Raw genomic sequence first — 23,635 nt, 5'->3', positions numbered from 1 at the left:
CTTTTGGGGAATAGTACAACTTTGAGCCACAACACTGTTATTAAAGTGCTGCACGAAGCTTGCGAGTTGCAAGTTGAGTACCAAGGGAATGCCAGCCGTTGACATAATAATCTCACCTGTCGACAGATACCAATAGGGAGACTTGATCCACTAGTGGTACGACTCATCGGCGCAACCACGGCAATCCTTGTGGGAGACGGTGCAGACTGACGCTTCTTTGGGGGAAGAGCCGGTGGACTGCAGGGGGGAGAGTTTGCTTAGCCAATACTAGTGTCAAACAAAACCATTGTCACATTGCAAAGTGAATTAGCCTCATGCTAGTCCCACAAACTGCCCACAGTCAGTAGCATATTGCGCACTAAACTAGAAAGCAATTTCTCAAACCAGTAAGCTCCAATTTGAGGATGAACTAACCACAAAACCAAAGTTTGTCAGGTTAGTGGCATAAAATCTTGAAGGATATTTAGATTTTTGCTCACATATGAGCAGAACTGTATATTAAAAAAAAATTTGAGTGATGTCTGCAAAATAATCTGTTATTAATTCTGGACATGCAGAATGTCTGGTCACAAAATACTGATTCTGGTTCTCATTTCAGTTGTATTTTCCTTACAACCGTTCATAAGACTATCAAACCATCATTTGAATAAATTTTTTCCACACTGGTCTATCATTGTTTTATAAACCATTACTACAGATAAAACTGCACTTAAATGGAATGTAAAAACAAAAACTGTGGTTGGTTGCAGCCAGGCCATGTTAGTCAGACAGTCACCTCCTGTCCAAGTTGGCAGTTCTTAGTCAGGACTAGCTGCAATGTGGACCAAACCTTATGCCATTAGTCAAAGGTCTGGCTATGTGAAACTAGTCTCATACAAGCAATCCATTGTCAATCAACAAATCTCCAAAGCATACTGGATTATGAAAATATGCAATGAATCCCAAGCCTACAGCCACATTTTGTGCGAAACAAATTGGAATCCAGCTCTGGAACCAGAGACCACAACTTTTCTACTCTGACTCAGCCATAAATCAGTCAGGCAGTCTGGTTAGTTGGTCTATTGCCCAATAACATCTGTTCAACACTGCAGTCATAGAGCACAGAGACTAGCAGAAGAAATGACTAATATAGTGAGTGTGGGGTATGTCTGACTGACCTTCACAAATTTAGATTACCTTCTAATTAAATAGTTTTAACATGCAGGGGGGATAACAAGATCAGAATGTTTTTTTTTTATTTATTTTTTTTATAAGTATTACATTGTGTCATCAGATGAAAGGCCTGAAAGGAGATTAAAAACATTAGAAACAGAAGGTCTTGTCATAGTCCTAACACTGTTGTTTCCAACAAGCTGCCATATGTAAACCAAGGCAGAGTTACTGAAATGATTCATTTACAGCTATGAGCTGAGTATCTGTTGGCCATGAAAGCATCTACATAACATTTCAGTGAGCTAACATTGTTTTTAAGTCATTACTGTGATCAGAGTACAGAATGAACACTCTGTTATGCCAACAGCACAACTTAATCCCAGCGTCTAGACTAGTACCAGAATATCAATTCTTGCCATCTCTTTCTCTATCCTGTCTTATTTCTGACAACGTTGAGCTCATTTCTCAGAAAACAGCCTGTAAGTCAATTGCACTCTAACAGAGGAAGTCAAACCCTGCTTTGCTGCACCCTACAAAGACCTGAGTGCTTGAGAACGTCACTATTTATATCTCTGTTTCACACCTTTCTTTTAGACTTCCCGCAAACAATCAAAACGTGATGGGACCGTGCAATCATCTGGAGCCAAGCCAAGCAGTGAAACCATACATGACATGCCATTTCAAACCGTTTACTGCATGTAAGCCAGATAAAATGGTACAATAAGATAACGTGACACACTTGTTATTTCCTCTTATAAACTTGTTTTACACAATACTTTATCTACAATCACCTTCATGTTTTGTTTCACTCCATAAAGCTTGTAAACTAAATAAAAACAGGGTTAAAAGTGCATTTCTGTCTGTGAAGATTAAGGCTGTGTTTTGAAAACTAGTGCGCTAGTTTCAACACCGTCTACACTGGGCACATCCATTGACGTGGCGCAATGCAACAGCTTGAGGCTGTCTACACTGTATGCGTCGTCACAAATGTTCAAACCGTTTCATTTGTGTAGTAGCGCCAGTGCGTGCAGCACAAAATGGACGAGACACCCTTTACAGACGCTTCCAGTGTAGACAGCATCGATTATAATGGGGTTCTATTGCTTCTGATGTGACGCAACGCTCACGTCTGGTGTAGACAGTGTGTAAGGCATCATGGACACACTCCAGACACAAACTTTTCCAGAAGGTATGCTAGGGGATGTCCAAACTGAGCACATTCTTGACATGACACAACGCAAAGAATAGAACAGAGCGTAGGTGTCTTAAGATGCATTTTTAAAAGTTGAATGTTGAGTTCTTTTAAACTTGATGCAATGTCTGAAAGATGATGCACTCCTGCAGCAAGGTGCAACGGTCAAAGACGTCCATCTAGCACATATTTACATGAAAAAACTAATAGAAAAACAGCGCAGACTGATGCAAATGAATTTAAGGTGACAGCCCAGAAGTTATCTTTTTTTGGCCAAATTCTAAGGCTGCATCGTTTGTATCCTTCAAAGAGAAGGCAATCCCATAATGCACTGTGACAATCCAGGACGGCGGACGGAGAGAGAATTGATGAATGTTAATATACATATAATTAATTAAATACCAGAAAGCGTGGCTCAAAATAAACAAATGACTTAACCGAATATTTGTATGCATTTTTATGCTTAGAGTATTGTGTTGTTAGCTTAGCAACATGCTAATGCCAAACTGTATTAAAATCAATTGAGTCTCTCAAGTAGTTAGTGAGTACAAATGCTATTTGTATGATGCACAGAATTTCAAATCGGTCACTTATGGTTCCATTTCAACTAGGATGCTGCCTATGTTGGCAGTAGACAGCAGTGCAGCTTGCTACGTTTTGGAACAGAGTACCAGACTCAACTAAGCAAAGCATTCGTACCAGTGTTCAGGCACTTTGAGTCCAGGTATAGGGGGTTTAGGAGGGGCCAGCTCCTCATCAGGGACTTCATTTGGCATCTCTGTGGTCTCAGACGGGGCAGGGGCATCATTTGAGATGTTTTTCTTCATCTCAATGACAGGGGGCTCTGGAACACTGCCAACATAAAGAGGTAAAAATGATTAACATGGCATTTTAATGATAACTTTTGTCCAAGTATATGACTCTGTACAACAATAATGATTAGGTTAAGGCTGTAAAATATAAGCATTACAACATTATTTAAAACATTAATATATATTGAGCAGGCTTACAATGCAACACTGAGTTTTATAACAATACGTAATAGGGGGCTTTGCTTCGTTTCTCCATCCACCAAGGGGTCCTTGGTCTAGACTAGATAATATGGCAGCTTTATGTCCATATTTGTGCTGTGTTTGAGAATGGAATTCAACACTACCCACCACAAATTCTGAATATTATCAGTGCAAAAAGTTACTTCACAAAAAGCTTCCAAATTACCGCTGTGGACTGGCGACAGAAGGCAGGGTTTTGACAGGCGTCGTGGGGGAGGGCTGTTCCTGCTTCTCGATGGTGACTTTAACAAGCTCCTACAGGAAATCACATGCAGAGTCATTTTTACACAAAACACTATCAACTCAGAGCAAAACCCATGACTAAATACAGCTGGAATATGGGTGGAGAGTAAACGGAGAATCCAACAGATGTCAAACATTACAAAACATGCCAGACTTCAATTGAAAACTTAATAACATTTTGAGCTAACTGGGTAAGAATTCTGGTGGGCGTTTTCAACTCAAGCAATCCCATCCTGATTATACAAGTCACTAATAAACTGACAACTATTGAAAGCATTTTATAACCATATTGTTATAGCTACAGGAAACAACCAAAGGTGTACAATACCTTTACACCATCCAGCACTGCTTTGATCACAGTGGTGACAGTCGCTATTGTTTCCTTATCTTCTAAATTCACCCCCTCCAGCATTACTTGGTCTGACCAGCGTATGAGGTTTGCAAGACTCTGATAGAGCCGATTCAGACAGGAGGACACTCGTGAACTGAGGATAGATGGATGAAGAATTCATATAAATATTATACTGCAAGAATGCAAAACACACCAGGTCAAAAACACACAAGTTAAAATATAGTAAAAGAAACATAGCATAATGAAAAAAAATAATTGCACATACATCTGTTAATGGCTCATGCAGTTAAATTTCTGTTCAAAAGGATCTTACATTATATTCTAATTTCAGACAAAGTGACTATGGAAATATACCTGCTCAATATCTTGCCATCTAGTTGTACCAGGCTCATGATGGCCTCCAGCACTTTGCTGGCTGATCCAGGAAGCATTTCCAGGACTTTCTTGTCCACTGCCATCTTGTCGATTATCGTCTTGAAGTACCGCAAAGCGCTGACCACTTCTTTCTCATGCTCCTCTAATCGATTCAGACTCTAAACATGGAAAAAAGTGTTGCCGAATCCAGTGTCATCAAATAGTACACAATAACCTATGTGTAATATTTGCCCATGTTTTCAAACAAAAAACTTTGATTAAAAAGTTTACATCAAGGCTTGATAGAACTTCTATGATGGCAGAAGCTACATAGTAACAATTTAAGATGTACAATTTGAAATATCATCTGTCAAGCTACTGCAACAAATTAAGATTTTTCGAAGAATATCTCTACAGGTACTCAAAAATCTCCAAAAAGCACGTAAAGGTAGCATAAAATAATCTATATGACTCCAGTGGTTAAATCCATATCTTCTGAAGTGAAATGGTAGGTGTGGGTGAGAAACAGATACAAAATAAAGTCCTTTTTTACTATAAATTCTCCTCCCTGCCCAGTAGGTGCCGATATGCATGAAGAATACGATTCGCCAAAAACAAAACAAGAATGTGAAAGTGTAGATTTATGGTAAAAAAAGAACTTAAATATTGATCTGTTTCTTACCCACACTTATCGTATTGCTTCTGAAGATATGGATTTAAGCACTGGAGTTGTATGGATTGCTTTTATGTGCTTTTGGAGCTTCAAAATTTTGGTATCCATTCACTTGCATTGTGAGGACAAACACAGCTGAGATATTCTTCCAAAAATCTTTGTTTGTGTTCTGCAGAAAAAAAAAAAAGTCATACACGTCTGGGATGGCATGAAGGTGTGTAAATGATGAGAGAACTTTCATTTTTGGGTAAACAGCCTTCTATTTCAACACCACAACATACCTTGGTCACTGTCTTCTCTGGGGACTTCACAGGTTGTTCAGGTGGTGGTTTGGACTTTTTGTTTGATGGCGTCCTCTTGATTTTGGGAGAGTGGAATTTATCCTTTAGTTTCATCGTAAAGGATGTCAAGTGTGAACGCTGGGATTCTGAAGGAAGACACGTACACACTAATTCACTAAATGTGCAGTCACAGATGTGCATATACTGTATAGGCTTATTTATTAGTTTTTGTTTTGAGTATTATGAACAATCTTATCTTTTGGTTTGTGTCCATCAAATTCACAATAAAAGAAGAAAATACTCTACTATGAAGTAGCTTTATTTGTGAATTTTTTAACTAACTTGATTATCTAAAAATAAGCATTACAACATGATTAATAAAAAATCTTTCCATTGAATTTTCATAAAAATATCTATGTGCTGATATACAGTTACCGTGATATAAAATAGTTTTTGGTCATACCACCCAACCCAAGTATTCACTACTTCTGGCAGTAAATGCAGTCAGTAGCTTTCTGGTTCACTGCACTGCGAGATGTCAACCTTATTGTGTATCTTGGGAATACATGTGAGAGGAGACTGGGGCTTTTGTGTACAGTGAAATCTTCTTCAATTGGACACAGTGGGACTTGATGCACTCTTTGAGCATTCCACTCTGGAATACATTCTAGTGATGACACCATTGTGCAATGTGCATGGCACAAAACCATTTAGGGGTGATTTCCCCCACACACATTAGAGGAATGAAGCACTAGGGGTTTGCGTGGGTGATCTGTGGAGTTTCATATCAGGCTTGGCTGGGGCTACAATTCAGAATCCTCCATTGAAGCAGAAAGAGACACCACCAAGTCCAATAAGTGAGTTTAATGGAGTTGGGGCAGGATGTTAAACTCATGTATTACACATTCTGTGTCATGAGGGATGAGGGAGCTAGCTTTGAAAGCTGGGTGTGACTGGATTATAGCTCTTTTAAGTACATAGAAAGCATCAAGAACACAACCACATATCAAAGATGAAAGCTTTTCTTTCATGCGTTGACGCATTTCCTATTAAAGTCAGCATGAAACGGAAGATGAGACCCACTTCTGTATTGTGACGTATTTCTGAGTGAAACAGCTTATCGAAACATAAAAATAAATGTAGGGCGGGGATTTGAGTTTATCTATTGGTTGTTGACTGGATTGTGAAAATATGGGTGTTGCATAGCGGAACAGAGGCAGATCTGAATGCTAGTTTGCATTAGGGCTGAAACAATTAGTCAACGTTTTGGACAACGTCGACAATAAAAAAATTGTCGACAATTTTTTTTTTGGTCGAATAGTTGTTTGATCTCATTTAGCGTAACATGAGATCACATTAAACTAATGATGACGCGTGAGAGCAGCACTGCAGTTCATGCCTGATTGAGAGGAAGAATTACACAGCTCGCAGATGCACTCCAAATTTCCAAACAGCTTCAGGTGATGTAGATCGCAAAGTATGAGGAAATCATACAAAAATACAAAATAACTAAACACAGAAGCACTCTCGTTGTGGAATAAGCGGAGCCAGAGCTGCTGCTCCGCTGAAGCAAAACTTGCGTGTCGAGCGACTTTAAAGGAAACACCCCGGCGTTAAATCTTAAATGCAGTTATATTTAGGGGCTGTTTGCACGACAATGTTTTCAACTAAAAACTGAAAACTTTTTATGTGTTTTGGCTGTTCGTTTACACGACAACGGCGTTTTGGGGCCTGAAAATGCAAACTTTTGAAAACGGGTTTCAAAGTGCACGTTTTTGAAAACGATGACGTCATGCGCACGCGTATTACGTGTTATATAAAGAATGATGGATTGATAGGCATCAATTTGAGATGTCTAATTATCAATATGAATACTGGTGTCTGTGCAAATAACAATTAACAATTTATTCATTTGGAGTGTTTTGTATGGAGTGTGAACACTGTACAGTAAGCAGAACCTGCAATTTGAAAATCTTGAAATTAATGTATGGATTCAGATGGGAAAAATGTATTTGTATTTTAAATGTTATTTATTTATTTACTTCATTTTATTTGACGTACTTTACCCTGCAATTCATTCACCCACCACTTATGTATATAGCCTATAGATAGAGATGTGATGCCATGTACAGTATTCAATGATATGCTTAGAATGTGAAAACATGAGGCAGTGAAAATGCATGTTAGATCCAGTGTACACAAGACCTCTCTCTCCATCAGAAGATATCCATATATCAGAGTTCTGTCTGATATCCAAAACCAGTCAACATCAACAGCTTATGTTAACTTACTCTCTTACCAGCCCAAGAGTCAGCAGGGAGAATACAGAAGGCAGGAGACGAAGTGATGGTTAAAATGAGCAGAGTTTATTGAATAATCTTGAGAGTTCAGTCTACAGGCATGAGCGCAAGTACTTCAAAACAATGCGTGAGACATTCAGAACTACAATGGCGGACTACAGGACTGTGTTTGTGCTGCTCAAGATTTTGAGTTTATTGATACTTCTCCCGCAAAGTAATTGTAGTAATAAAGCAACCTCATCGTCTGTCCAGGCAAAATTGCTCGATGCTTTCGCCATCTTCATTGTTTGTATTCACCGCTCTGTGGAAGAATGCTTATGTGCCCAGGCGCGTAGTGTTTTTTTATAAAGTGGCATCGTCAACTACTGGCCTGGCATGCATAATGCAGCGTTTTTAGTCGTTTTCTCGGATCCGTGTTAACGGGGATCGTTTTGACAACGTTGTCGTCTGTACGCGAATCTTTTCAATAACGCAAAGGAAAAACGTTTCCGTTTTTAGTACATCGTTGTCGTGTAAACGTACCCTTAATGTGTTATAGCTTTATTAAAGTTCAAATAATACAGAAGCAGATCATGTAAATAACTACAAACTTTGAAACTGTAATTTCTCTGTGCGGGCTTCTATGAGTTGCGCGAATGTCCTGATCTGAGGAGGAGAGATTGAAACTGCACCCGGCTGAGGCACACTCTGTCACGGGGATGCTCGTCCATCAAGCATGTGATTGCTGCAGCTAGATTATAATGTGATGACGCGTGACTTATTGAATCATAATATATGTGTCACTGTGTTTATTATCGTGAAGAAAATTGGCAATACGCAGCTTTATTTATACGCAGAGTTTGTTTTTTTGATAAAGATGGATTGAAGTGAACAAAAAGGTGAGAGAGGGTAGTCTTCGCTTGTTTTCCAATATAAATATCTAAAACTCCTTTAAAACAACATGCATTTACTTTAGCAGCTATACTGCAGAAGAAAAAACTGTTATCTGAGAATGTTGAAAATTTCTCAGATAACAGTAGTATATATGAAAATAATATTAAATATACAAATATTTTAAAATATCTAAAAATCCTTTAAAAAAAAAAGACACATTCACCTGAGAAGCAACATAAGATATTTAGACTTGCTTTTAGAGAACAGATCTTGAATATAAGTATATTTTGTCTTTACTGCACTCACAGAAGTATAACCATGTGAAATAATACACTTATATTTAAGATATACATTCTCATAAAGCAAGTCTAAATATTTATATGTTGCTTCTCAAGTAAATGTATCTTGTTTTAAGGATTTTTAGACCATTTTAAATGGAAAACAAGACAAAAACACTTGATAACAATAGGATTTTTTTGCAGTGAATTTCTTTACTGAATTAAACATAATAAAAAGGTTTTTTTCCCTTTAATTCAGTGAATGTCATTTAGAGGTATTTTTAATAGATGATTTTGTCCTCTTTATTGTTAGTAAGCACGTTTAATACAACCTTTAAGTCGGGCACAAGCTGAATAATCGGTTAAGAGCTAATGATTAATCGTTGCAATAATCTCCGAATAGTTGAATAATCATTCTAATAATCGTTATATTAAACAATTATCAAAATAATCTTTAGTTGCAGCCCTAGTTTGCAGTGGACACACACACCCCAACCACCATGGTGTTCGAGTCAGAGCCGGGTTATGGGTGAAATTGAGCAGCAATCTCAACACATTTATGATCAAACTGACAACATAAACGCAAAAGCACATTGCGGTCTTTGCTTACGAAGAGGCTGTAGCCGATGAAAAAGAGTGCGTAAAAGATAACCATATTTTAACGGTTTGAATCACAATACACTAAATATAAATGGAAAAAAAAAAACACTTACTCGTGCTGTGCATCCCAAGATAACTGCATTCAAAAATATAAATAAACTCCAGAGGCATCCGAAGCGTTGTTTTATTAGTGATCACCCCAGCTTCAGTCTCGAACACAACCGCGAATTTGCAGCTATTCCTCCTCATTCGAAATGTAAATTCAAACCAGCTGACCCATAACCAAGGAAGATTGGGTTAAGGAATGGTAGTTTTGAAGGAAAATAGATGAAAATACACCTTGCCATCTTCCCCAACATGCGATTGACGTTTCATTCAACTCGCTTCAATAGACAGTTCACATGGTGTTACAATTACTACCCCGAACTCAAACTTCATAATAACAGCGAAATACCACATTTTGTTTTATTCATTACAGTGTATGAATGGTAGCAATATTCACAGATAGCAGTGGTATTTGGCGGTGAAGCAGCTCAGGCTATGAGCCCAGGCCAGGGGCTGTTCAAACAGACAACAGAATGGAACCGAACGCGAGGATCTTGAGACACACATTTCCAAGTTGAACTCCTTTCCTGACAAAGCGTTTAAAAAACTCATTGCTTAATCTGAGAAATGCTTATTAAGAGAGCAAGACGCAATGGCCAAGTACCTCCACCAATTGCAAGGGGCCGTTCACACCAAACGCTTTTGCATCCATCCATTTGTATTTCTATGTAAACGCACGCTAGACGAACGTCTTTGTTTAACTTTTTTTTGTTTGTTTCACTTTGTTTTTATTTATTCAGCATCTTGTGCGGGAGCGCTGTTTTTTTAGATGCGGTGTCTAATTAAAAAGAACTTTAAAAAGCATCTTAAGACACCTGCTCTCTGTTAAACTGTATAAAAATAGACCGCTAACATCCCAAAAAAATAAAAGAAGCAGGAAGAAAATCTGAGTCAGTGAAAGGATAATAAGGTTACCACAAGTTAATTGTTTAGGAATACATAAGACTGGAATGACCAGGAAAATGAAAGCTTTATCTTTCTTATCTCACAGCAACTGATTTGACTACTAATCAGAACAGGTTTAATTGCCCATGAGAGCTAACTTCCTGAATAGCTGTCCAAGACAACACTGTACTCGGCCAATAAAAAGACAGCAAACCAATGAGGTGCACTGAGGATGTGATCTTTCCATTCGCTTCTTGATCCTCGTGTAAGTGGGAAGTACAGTCTACTAATTCATTTCCTTTTTTTGTCTATATCCTCTTCTGAAGCAGACAAAGCAGTTGAGCACAACCTCTGAACAGACTTGTTTCTCATTCGTATACTTCTAAGAACCTCCCTCATCCTGATTCTGGTTACAGCTTCACCAGAAGTTTCCACCACCAAGATTTTTCAAGTGAACTACTACAAAATATGGGGTGCATGTTTAAAAGGACACAGCATACAACCCTATTTTGACAGAGCTGGACAGAGCAATGCATGTAAATTTATCTGGTAAAAATGCTACCTCCAACTTTTCAAAAACAACTTTTAGCCCAGGGTGTCACTTCTGTGCCACTAACAGCACCAAACAGGACCATAAAAATAACTAGATAAGTAAAGTTTTTCAAGACAAACCTTGATGTTGGCTTGACAAAGCACTGTATGAAAGTTTAAAGTAGTTTTAAAAGTTTTTTTTAAAGTTTGAAGGTTATACAGACATTACAGTAACACACACACACACACAGCTGGCTAGCTAGATAGTCAAACAGACTGTCTTATACACCCCATTTACACCTGGTATTAAGATGCATTTTTGGTGATCCGATCACGTGTTCAGCGCTAAATACAGGTCTAAACCGTTTTGTGATCAGATCACAAAAACCACATACGAATGTGGTCAAAAACGCATGTGAACGCATCACATTTGAGGTGTAATCGATCCGTCCTCTATGCGACCCGGCAGCAGCGAAGCAACACCCCTCACCTGTCAATCAACCACTGCGCTAAAACAAGAGTTTAAAGTTTGTTGGTTATGAGTAGCTTTAAAAGGAAAAAAAAAACGTCTGATCGGAAAATAAAAAAAGCGGATACACACACAAGCGTGAGAACTTCACTGATCTTCTGTAATGTGTTTGATATTAACATGCAGAGACACTTATGAGAAGCATGAAAATCTGCAGCTCAGGTTAATACAGGTGATCCAGTAAAATAACAGACATTTCTGCTTTTGTGCTTAGATAAAATTTCAGGTGCATCTGGGAGAAATAGCGCCTTTTTCTGCTCTTTTTCTTTTCTGGCTTTGTTGTGCTTAAATGTCATGAAGTAACACACTGACATAGTGACTGATGTATGTCGTCATGAAACAGAGTCCCTCCCCTCCAAATCCAAACACAAGTGGTCACAGTAGATGCATTTAAGTGACCAGGTTTAAACAGTGATATGTCTCGTCTGACCACATGTGACTGGATCACCCGAGATGCATCTTAAAGGTGCTGTAAGCGATTTGAGCGTTCTGAAGCTTTCGTGTGACTGAGCCATTGAATTAGCCACACCCCTCATTCCAAAACCTGCCCTCCAAAGATAATTTTGAGACCAAAACCAAGCAAAAAGCAACATTGTTTGTTCCTGTGGCTGTCAAATTCAACAATGGCACAATAACACCCTTAACTGACAAAAATTATGAATCACAGCCTCCATGTTCTGCTTCAAATACAACACTGAGAATGAGCAAAATGACTGACAGGTGAAAAGCGTTAATGTCCGCGGACACATTTTTGTTTGCCGTTTACAAAGTCTTCAGCTGTCACAGAGACCGTCAGACAAACCGTCACATAGACAGTCAGTCACACAGTCAGACAAACTGTCAGTCACACAGACAGTCAGACGAACCGTCAGTCAGACAAACCGTCACCGAGACCGTCAGACAAACCGTCACGGAGACAGTCACGGAGACAGTCACCCAGACCGTCAGTCACACAGACAGTCAGACAAACCGTCAGTCACACAGACAGTCAGACAAACCGTCACCGAGACAGTCAGACAAACCGTCACCGAGACAGTCAGACAAACCGTCACCGAGACAGTCACCGAGACAGTCAGACAAACCATCACCGAGACAGTCAGACAAACCGTCACCGAGACAGTCAGACAAACCGTCACCGAGACAGTCACCGAGACAGTCACCGAGACAGTCAGACAAACCGTCAGTCACACAGACAGTCAGACAAACCGTCAGTCACACAGACCGTCACACAAACATACAGTCAGACAAACCGTCACACAAACATACAGTCAGACAAACCGTCACCGAGACAGTCACCCAGACAGTCAGTCACCCAGACAGTCAGACAAACCGTCAGTCACCCAGACAGTCAGACAAACCGTCAGTCACCCAGACAGTCAGACAAACTGTCAGTCACCCAGACAGTCAGACAAACTGTCAGTCACCCAGACAGTCAGACAAACCGTCAGTCAGACAGACAGTCAGACAAACCGTCAGTCAGACAGACAGTCACCCAGACAGTCAGACAAACAGTCACATAGACAGACAGACAGATTAGACAGCAACTTGGAACAGATTAAAGGCCTTGCATGTTTTTGTTTACATTAGAAATTTTTACTGTTGGAGTTTGACTTAACGAGCATCAGAGACTATTTAGCAGAGACGGGCCACTTCTATTTAAATGAATGGGAGAAACTGGAACACCCAACCAAGAAGCTCTAGCACCCAACGGTCAACTGATGAAGAAAGGAAGTCCCGCCTTAGAAGTAAAAGATCCAATTACCGTTTAGATACAGACAACTCGGGAACGCACATGCGCATTACACCGTGTCCTAACCAGACGCGACACACGACGAGCGACAGGGCTTTCTATTTTTGAAAATCGTTTCTATTTCTGCGACGTTGCACCGGCCATTGCAGTCAACAAATAGGTCTAAAATTATTCTTATTACAGTATATTAAAGCCGGCAACACACTAGCCGATTTAGAACAACTTGATTTTGGCAGAGGGTGTCACACAACTACCGAATGTTGTGCTTGAGGTCTCGCTTCAGCCGGAGCTCTGTCACACACACACACACACAGTTTCAGAATGGCAGAAGGGAGCCATACCAGCTCATTTTGACCCTCTCTCCGCTTCCCTCTCACGTAAGATCGGCGAAATAACAACAGGAGTACCACGTGAACAAAATCATTCGTAACAGACTGAATAAGGATGCGATTTTTCCCTGTGTATGTGTGTGATTGTGTATTTATCTCCACAGGGCTTGCCGTAGAAAGCGTTACAGAGCTTAAGTGAGAATATGAGTTGTGTTCAATAAACATACTGTTCTGTCTGTGATTGCTTTTTTTTTTTTTTTTTTTTTTTACAATTTATTGTCAATTATCCTCATTTTAGTATATGAATATCGCAGTGTCGCGTCGCACCTGGTGCGGACAGACAGATTGCTTGTCGCTGGAATCTTATCGCGTCGCATCTGGTTAGGACAAGGTGTTAGCTATACAAGCTGGGAAAATTGCGTATTTCAGCGTAAAATTAGGTAAAGAAGCACAATTTATTATTCCAATATTACACAATGTTATTGCTGATTTGAAATATGTTCTTAGATCGTAATCTTGACCAACCGTTTTTGAGATTTTGGTGTTCCCCCATTCAAATAGATAGGAGCTGCACTGTCATGACTGGAAATAACCTCCTGAGAGCATTCCAAAGATGGTCGACAGTGGACTGGCTTGCTAGAAAGACTTTGGCGAGCATTCCATTGGCCCGTTTGATCATTCCGTCAACGTACTGCAAAGCAATCTTTACACTGCAAAGGTGGCATAGAAGCTGCATCTAAAGTGGCATTTAGGTGCATTTACACAGACCATGTAATGATGCTCAGAGCAGGCATAAATGCAATTACACAGCAATAAAAACGGCATAAATAATGTTATGAGATTAATGTTTTAAATATAACATTATGAATATAGAAATATTAAGTTATACTTGTAAACATGTAACTAAATTCTGAAATATATGCTCTATCATAACAACAACAAAGTTTAGGGCTGCTCTAATGCTGCTTAAATTCTGTGTAAATAAAATGCAGCATCAGAGCATCCTTAAACATTGCTGTTGTTATGATTTAGTTTACATGTTTAAAAGTATAACTTCATATTTGTATTTATTTCTTATTTCTATATTCAGCTGCCGTTGATACTAGGGGCTGTGCAGGTCAGAGCAGGCTTAAGTCTGGATCTTTACACAGAATTCTGAGCAGGCTAAGTTCATACTTCACACGAGGTCAGTAAAAGAAGCTGTTTCAGCCACTCGATGATTATTTAAAGTCATACATTTGCAGTGAAATATGTTTTATTTGTCATGTATACATTCGGAATTCATGGAGCTTTTGAGATAACAACAAGCTATACATGGCCATAATATGCACCGATTACACTGTTATTGTAATTTATGATGATGCTACTGCAAAGTGGGTGTATAAAAGTGTTAATGGTAAAAGAAGAGAGGCATAGCTTACTCTGGGCAGATGTGTGAATGGCTTTCGCTGCAGATGGCACATGAGCGAATGGGCACTTGAGAGTATTTGAATATAGATTTGATTCCCTTTGTAGACTAATTAAACAAAACAAAAAATCGTGCAAGCTTCTCTGTCAGCTACAATGAAGACTATAAAGACAATAAAAGTTACAGATTTTATAGTATATCCTTAAGTAGAAGACTATGGCCAGCATTTACATTCAAAAGGGCTATTCAGAGATGCACAACTGAACTTCAGATAAGTGAACCACTTACCCGCAAGTGAAATTTCTCTAATTTCTCTGAATTCTCTGAGAAAGGAAGTGACTTTGGCTGCAACCTCAAAGTCTATTTTACAGACATATTCTCTTTTTCATAAAAAAAGCCACTGAGTAACAGGGTAAAATGTTGGTCCATGTTGTATTATTGCATGATTTGACAGCAAAATCTACTCCAGGCATGAAGTAGCTCAGAGAGTGAACGGATTACTCACAACTAGTCATTCAAACTTCTCTAAACCTTATGAGAAAGGAAGTGACAATGGTTCCAACCTGTCAGTCTAATGTAGAGAATTGGTATTCCCTCATTCACAAAAACAGAATAAAAATAACATACAAGCAACTTGAAGGTAAAGTATCTCATGTGCACTCTCATGATTCAGTAACAGTGTGCATCTGGATATCTCAATGCATATCCTGTGGTGCTATTTAACTTTATCTATCAGTGACTCAAACTTCTCTAAACCATCTGAGAAAGGAAGTGACAATGGTTGCTATCTGGCAGTGTAATTTACAGAGTTACTCATCAAAACAGACCCTTATTCACAAAAACTTGGTCCTTGAGATTAAATTCCCTTCCATCCATCCATCCCATTTGTCTCAATTCAGTCTGTCAACTATAAGACTACTATAAACTATAGGTGTACTTGAAACAATATATATGACAATATTAGACAGATGAATTTTTCAACTTTCCTCCTCCTAATTCAAATCGGTATGTTTAAAAAAACAATGACTTGTGCATTATACACACAACAAACCATTTAAACACATTCAGTCACTGTCTGAAAGAGCCAAACACAACGATACAAACGCTACATACATAACCAGTCTTATATAATAGAAGTATATCTATCTATCTATATATATAAACTGTATAAAGGTACCAAAATTATCAAAACAAAACGTCTGTCAGCTGGCCAGTCAACAGCAGCGCTAGCAGCTCCGTCCACACCCAAAATAGAGCTGTCTGAGCTGATGTCTAACTTAACATTGTATCACATTATAAATGCTTTAAATTACGTGAATGTATCATCTAAACCCTTTAAATGTTGGGTTTGATTTAAAATATAGGATACAGATCAGATTCTTTGATCCTGTGTGTAGCTTGAACCCTCCATCTGAAGCTAATGCTAATGCGGCTAACTTAAGTTCATTTTCAGATTATTAATAAATGTATATAAATGTAACCTCTCACCTTGTTTATTGTCTATTTTCCCAGACATTTTGGAGACAGTGAGTAAGATGGTCACGATAAAGAAGCAAAAGATGTTCGTTTCACGCCGTTATTCCAGCATCTTAAGGAGACAGACCGGTCGGTGTGGTCCTGGTCTGTGTGTATGTGTGTTTCTGTGTCAATGTGTACGTGTGTTTAGCTCTGCCTCCTCCATCCATCCAGTCCAGTCTCTCTCTCTCTCTCTCTCTCTCTCTCTCTCTCTCTCTCTCTCTCTACACACACACACACACACACACACACACACACACACACACACACACACACACACACACACACACACACACACACACACAGGCCAGCAGAAGATGATGAGTGAGAGTGTGTGATTTCTGCAGTAATGTCGCCACCATGCGGCGAGTATGATAAATTAAAGGCTTACAGAATTTTAAAAGTGCCAGCCCTTTTTTCTCCTATCCTATCCTATCCTATCCTATCCTATCCTATCTTTTAATATACAATAAACAATAAAAATAACAGTATAAAATATAATTATGATATAATGTTTATATATATATATATATATATATATATATATATATATATATATATATATATATATACATACACACACACACACACACACACACACACACACTGGGGGCCAAAAGTTTGGAATAATGTACAGACTTTGCTGTTTTGGAAGGAAGTGGCATTCCACTTTTGTGGAAGTGATCACAAAGTATAATCAGGACATTACTGATACAGCACACAGCACCATCACTATTTGAAAAAAGTAATTTTTGATCAAATTTAGACAGGCCCCATTTCCAGCAGCCATCACTCCAACACCTTATCCTTGAGTAATCATGCTAAATTGCTAATTTGGTACTAGAAAATCACTTGCCATTATATCAAACACAGCTGAAAGCTATTTGGTTCGGGAAATAAAGCTTAACATTGTCTTTGTGTTTGTTTTTGAGTTGCCACACTATGCAATAGACTGGCATGTCTTAAGATCAATATTAGGTCAAAAATGGCAAAAAAGAAACAGCTTTTTCTAGAACCTCGTCAGTCAATCATTGTTTTGAGGACTGAAGGCTATACAATGCTTGAAATTGCCAAAAAAACGGAAGATTTCATACAAAGGTGTACACTACAGTCTTCAAAGACAAAGGACAACTGGCTCTAACAAGGACAGAAAGAGATGTGGAAGACCAGATGTACAACTAAACAAGAGGGAAAGTACATCAGAATCTCTAGTTTGAGAAATAGATGCCTCACATGTCCTCAGCTGACAGCTTCATTGAATTCTACCCACTCAACACCAGTTTCATGTACAACAGTAAAGAGAAGACTCAGGGGTGCAGGCCTTATGGGAAGAATTGCAAAGAAAAAGCCACTTTTGAAACAGAAAAACAAAAAGAAAAGGTTAGAGTGGGCAAAGAAACACCGACATTGGACAACAGATAATTGGAAAAGAGTGTTATTGTTATAGATCTTAACCCCATTGAGCTTTTGTGGGATCAGCTAGACTGTAAGGTGCGTGAGATCTGCAAAACTGTCATTGCTGCACCTGGAGGATTTTTTGATGAGAACTCTTTAAAGTAGTTTAAGAAGTTCTGAAAAATTTTTTTTATATATATTGTAATTTTTCACGTTATTATTGTCCTGACTATATACTGTGATCAGTTGAATGCCACTTTGGTGAATAAAAGTACCAATTTCTTTCCATAAGAGCAAAATCTGGACATTATTCCAAACTTTTGGTCGCCTGTGTGTGTGTGTATGTGTATATGTATATGTGTATATATATATATATATATAATATTATGATGCAAAAAAATAACTTATAATTTTAAAAACTCTATTATTGTTATTATTATTATTATTGCTGAGTCTCAGGAGGATATAACCCTGGAATATAAACCATCAGTAGTTACAAATATGCTGCTATTTGAATGTTACAAGAAAACCCCTTTCACATGTAACCAAGCTATGATGAAATCCCAGCAGAAAATATTATTGCTCAGAGGTTGACTTTTCATAGCTCAAGAAGCTTAACTGAGGTCTACTGTTTCATTTAAGCCTCAACTTTGTCTCAAATGTTTCTCCTACAGTTCCTTAAGACACACACACACACACACACACACACACACACACGTGAGACAATTTTAATTTGTTGACATACAGTATGAGTTATGAAACTGATGTGGAAAGCATAGCTCAGATAATTTGATTTTGGAAGAATTAGATGAAAAATGCTTGAGTTCAACTTCAAACTAAAATATATGACTTTTGATTGCATACGTCATTGTCTTGGCAAATCTGAGCGCAGTTCGAGATATTATCGAGATCTCTTCTAAACATCTTCTGAGACACCTGAGATTACTTGCATCTTCTCAGGGGAACTAAGGAATTTAAAGGGATAGTTCACCCAAAAATAAAAATTCTCTCATCATTTCATCACCCTCATGCCATCCCAGATGTGTATGACTTTCTTTCTTCTGCAGAACACAAATATTTTTAGAAGAATATCTCAGCTCTGTAGGTCCATAAAATGCAAGTGAATGGTGTTCAGACCTTTGTAGCTCCAAAAATCACATAAAGGAAACAAAAGTAATCCATAAGACTCCAGTGTTTAAATCCATGTCTTCAGAAGCAGTATAATTGTTGTGGGTGATAAACTATTTAAGTCCTATTTTACTCTAAATCTCCACTTTAACTTTCACTTTCAGAAGTGGAAGTGAAACTAAACAGGCACCACATGTGACTTCAGATGTAAAAGTGAAAGTGGAGATTTAGAGTTAAAAAAAAAAGGAATGATCACCATTCCCATGCATTATATGGACCTACAGAGCTGAACTATTCTTCTAAAAATATTTGTTTGTGTTCTGCCGAAGAAAAAAGTCATACACATCTGGGATGGCATGAGGGTGGGTAAATGGTGAGATCATTTTTATTTTTTGGGTGAACCATCCCTTTAAGAAGCACCGATAATTCAGTCAAAGTCTCCATGTGAGTTCCACTTAATCTCGTTGCGGTCTATAAGTGAAACAGCAGAGATTTGTGATTATTCTTTCCAAAGGGGTTTACAAAAAATATATATTTTTGGTAAGAACCTAAATGTGAACAAATAAATGACTGTTCATGTAACGTCATTATTTATGTAACTTCAGTCTCTGGCCACCAGAGGACGCACCTTCCCCACCTCTGCGCTCTCTGTCCCACAGCTTAAATAATGACATCATCCTCATCAAACTTTCGCTCTACTGTGTATACATAGAACGAAAGTTAACGTAGCTCTCAATATGTATTATGGTATTAGTTGACTGTTATGAGCGTGATATTTCAAACAGGAAAATGTACATTATTGATTTGCCTTTGTTACCAGAGTATAATTACATTCATCAGACATTGTGGAGTGGTTTAAAACCCAATTTCAACCATTTGCAGACAGCCCTTTTAAATTAAAGGAGTCTATCAAATTTTCTAAAGACAAGAAAGCAGAAAAACTGCTTTCTGTCTTTAGAAAATTGTCGATGCTGTATGAATTTCAAATAATATCTGGGTTTATTTATTACCATTTATTAATAGTAATAGTTACTCATAATTACTAATAGTATTCATTTACTATTCTATATAATAATGAGGGCAATGACGATAATTCCTGCAATCATAATCGTATCTGTAATAAAATGAGGCACTAAACTATGTCTTTCTTTACCCTCATGCCTCTGTGTTTATTGCGTGTAGTACATTTGCTTTCTTTCATGGCCAGTTTTCATATGGGGTCCTTCATTCATGGGGTCTTTAAAATAAAATGATTATGTAATGATCATCTTCCCTAAACTGGGAGTACTGTGCAAAAGTTTTAGGCACTTAAGATGTTTCACACAAACATTTGTCTTAAGATGGTTATTTATATCTTCAGCTTTAGTGTGTCAATAGGAAAAATACATTTTAGACTCCCAAACATTACTTTTGCAAATACAAAAGATTAGAATGGAAGAACAGGGCGCTCTGCAAGAGATGGCGTTGCCCCCACAGAACCCCCCACTGAACACCGAGTCAGTCTGGGATTACATGAAGAGACAGAAGCAACTGAGACAGCCTAAATAGATAGAAGAACTGTGGCGAATTCTCCAAGAAGCTTGGAACATCCTATCTGCCAACAACCAAGAAAAACTGTGTCCAGGTATACCTAGGAGAATTGGTGCTGTTTTAAAGGCAAAGGTGGCCACACCAAATTTTGATTTAGCTTTTTTATGTTTACAGGACTTTGTATGATGTTAACTGATAAATGAAAACTATTTATGGCATTATTTTTGAAGACATTCTCACTATGCAACATATTTCACAAGTGCCTAAAACTTTTGCACAGTACTGTATGTAAAAACATTCTACATTTGCAATGCTTGCCATGCCCCTGATGACACTACCACCTTATGGTCGTTTGTTATACTGGTAGTACAGATCACAGGTGTATGCTACAGTAAGAAGTTGTACAGTCCCCTCTAACATTTAACTTTGAGTAACATCTCTTGTTACATTCCTTTGCTGACTTGTTGAGCTGTCCAGTACATCAGAATTTAAATAAACCATCATTATAAACTAAAAAACATTATTAGTTGTGCAGGTATCGAAGCAACTGGAATGTAATTTTTTGTCATTTAATGAGACACTGTCCTGTGTTATACTTTGAAAAACAAGACACTCATACTCAAAGGTTTCCATGCTTCCACTGCAGAGGGAATATGTCTGTCAAAGTAAATGGACAGCTGGCCTGTAGCTCTTATCCATCAAGTGCTGCCACGTCCACTCGGCACATCCTGATAACAGGGGAATTAACAGCAAGCCCAGAGATCAATGCATTATTTAAGAGGCACCTTACTGATTGTTGATGAAAATGAATGAAGAGCCTGTTCTCTCCCCCTCTGGTGTCTCTTAGGTACCTGCTTGCAAACCCTGTGGAGAGTTTAAAAACATCCCTTTGGCTGGAGAGATGCAAATGCATTTATAATTAGGGACAGTTCATAATTTACTCAGCCTCATGTCATTCCAAACACATATGACTTACTTTGGTTTGTGAAACACCAAAGAAGTTTGGCAGAATGACAGAGCACAATTTTTTTTATTTACAATAGAAGTTAATGGTGATCAGTGACTGGGAGTGGGAGTGTATGACTGTGGACATAGGAGAGTTTCTTTTCCAGATGCACATAACTGCAATGCACTGTCATGACCGTATCTCATTAAAACACAGATCAAAAACACTTCAGATGTCATGTTGTCCTTGTTTAATGTCAGGACACACACTATCCTTAAAGTCACTTTACTGAGAGTGGAGTGCATGGAGCAGCATGTCTTGTTTGACCTTGAAGAATAACCAGACGGTGATGGTCCTAAATGGGCTTTTCCCAGGAGTGGTGTGAGAGATGAAAGGCTGTGTTCTTACAGAGAGATTAAACAGGATTTGATAGGCAGAGCAGAACAGCTCCTTTAGTAACTCTGGAAAAGACTGAAAATGTTCGACAGGGGCGGCAGAGTTACAGATCCCCGGGGCAGCTCATTTAAAGAGAAGCCTGCAGAGCCAGAATGCAAGTGTTGTTGTGTACACAACTATTTGGGTACTGATAATGATGAGCCTCCCCAAAAGGAAGGCCAGAAAGCCAGATATGGTTCTAGTCATCCAATGTCTTTTGTTTCACAGCATATTATATTGTGAACATCTTGTGATCTTGGCTGACTTTTTACTGTGGCCCCAAAAAGTGAGACTGGTGTCTCTGCAGAAACGGGTGTTTCCCAATCAGTGGGAGTTTTCAAACCGGGACGGTCAAGGTCAACTGCTTTAATCGATTTGCCTGCTACATTGAGATTCCCTACTTTAATTTGATAATTAAAAAAATGCCCATCCTGTTTTAAAAACACCCACTGATTGGGAAATGCCCATTTTTGTTCCACAGAGACCTATTCTTCAAAAAAGTGTTTGGACACTGTCCTTACATTAGGTAACAAAATATCAAACCAAGTGGTATCTGCAAAAATATAATGCTAAACCTTTTCTCAGAACTAACTTTACCAAAAAGAATCTAAATATATTTTTACTTGATTTTTACTAGTTACATTGGGGAGGTTGTCACAAGTGAAAACGTTCAACTGTCACACCTGAAAAAGTCCAACTGTGCAAATGTGTGTCTTCTCTAGCAGTGTTTTTTTATTTATTTATTTATTTACTCACCCTAATTTTGTTCCCAACATATAGGACTTTCATGCTTTTATGGAACATGAAAGGATATGTTAGGAAGTATGTTAGTCTCAGTCACCATTCACTTTCATTGCTTTTTCCATTCAATGAAAGTGAATGGTGACTAAGCCTGAACACTCTTCCGCACTTCTCCTTTTATGTTCAAGAAAGACCCGATCCGCAACATCTATATCTCTATATGGGAATTGCTTTGATTGAAGAATATGGTATAGTAGAAACATGGAATTCCTCAACTTCAACAGCTCACTATGTGTAAATATCAAGTGTCAAACACAAGTTTGCTAGCCTTGCTGTTATCATATCACCCATATCCTGTTTGTGTATTAACTCCATTAAAGGGTACATAATGTTTCTTTGGTGGCATCATTTAGTACATAATTGTATTAGACAAAAAACAGAGCTAAAAATGACAAGAATAGACACAGGGATAGGAATTCAATCCAAACACCCACAATCCCACATTTCATCTCCTGAAGTTTAAAGTCACAGTCACAGTGTGGGCGGCAGCTTTCTCATTATAACGATAGTTCTAAAGTGATGTATACAAGGCCAAGAGGTAATTTTTCTTTTTTGTTAAATGCTTGAGTAGCTTGAATTCTTTTTACACTGCAAAACCAACCCCGCAACGACAACCTTTAGATTAAATAAAAAAGATATTAAAAAAAATAAAAGGTGTGGGGTGGGAGTGGGGCGGCTTGAAAGATATTCAAATACATTTCCTATCAAAAAGAATTTGTAATGACTCCCTCTCATTGGAATGCCATTTCTGCAGGGCTGGCTTCACTCCCTGCTCGGTATTCAATAAGTATATGATGAAGTACACTATGTAATGATAGTATGCAGTTCAGCAAAGATTTTCACCTATTAAAAGTAAGATTATGATACAGCACTTTTGGTCGTGTTGGCAAAGTTTGTGCACTAGCATAACTTCTGTGTGAAAACTGTGTTTTTGAGGTAATGTATCCTTGTTGTTCCAAACCCAAATTTTCTTTCTTTCTCCTGTGGAACACAATAGA

The 23,635-nt window shown here is 38.2% G+C and overlaps 1 protein-coding gene across 2 annotated transcripts in view; it reads right to left on the bottom strand.

Moving 5' to 3' along the window:
• Positions 1–16,552, bottom strand: part of LOC127423918 (rap guanine nucleotide exchange factor 1-like) — a 48,336-nt gene extending 31,784 nt beyond the window's left edge. For both annotated transcript variants that reach the window (XM_051668605.1, XM_051668606.1), the window contains exons 1-7: positions 16,376–16,552; positions 5,300–5,445; positions 4,346–4,524; positions 3,968–4,124; positions 3,563–3,651; positions 3,044–3,196; positions 117–237 (exon numbers count right to left, since the gene is read on the bottom strand). In XM_051668605.1, the coding sequence (XP_051524565.1) occupies positions 117–237; positions 3,044–3,196; positions 3,563–3,651; positions 3,968–4,124; positions 4,346–4,524; positions 5,300–5,445; positions 16,376–16,403 (873 nt within the window). In that variant the 5' untranslated portion in view covers positions 16,404–16,552. The remainder of the gene's footprint in view (positions 1–116; positions 238–3,043; positions 3,197–3,562; positions 3,652–3,967; positions 4,125–4,345; positions 4,525–5,299; positions 5,446–16,375) is intronic.
• Positions 16,553–23,635: the final 7,083 nt, after the last annotated feature.

This window comes from Myxocyprinus asiaticus, chromosome 33 (assembly GCF_019703515.2).
Source record: "Myxocyprinus asiaticus isolate MX2 ecotype Aquarium Trade chromosome 33, UBuf_Myxa_2, whole genome shotgun sequence".
NCBI lineage: Eukaryota > Metazoa > Chordata > Actinopteri > Cypriniformes > Catostomidae > Myxocyprinus > Myxocyprinus asiaticus.
Note: the sequence above shows the minus strand (reverse complement) of the source record. Positions and strands in the feature narration are given on the sequence as shown.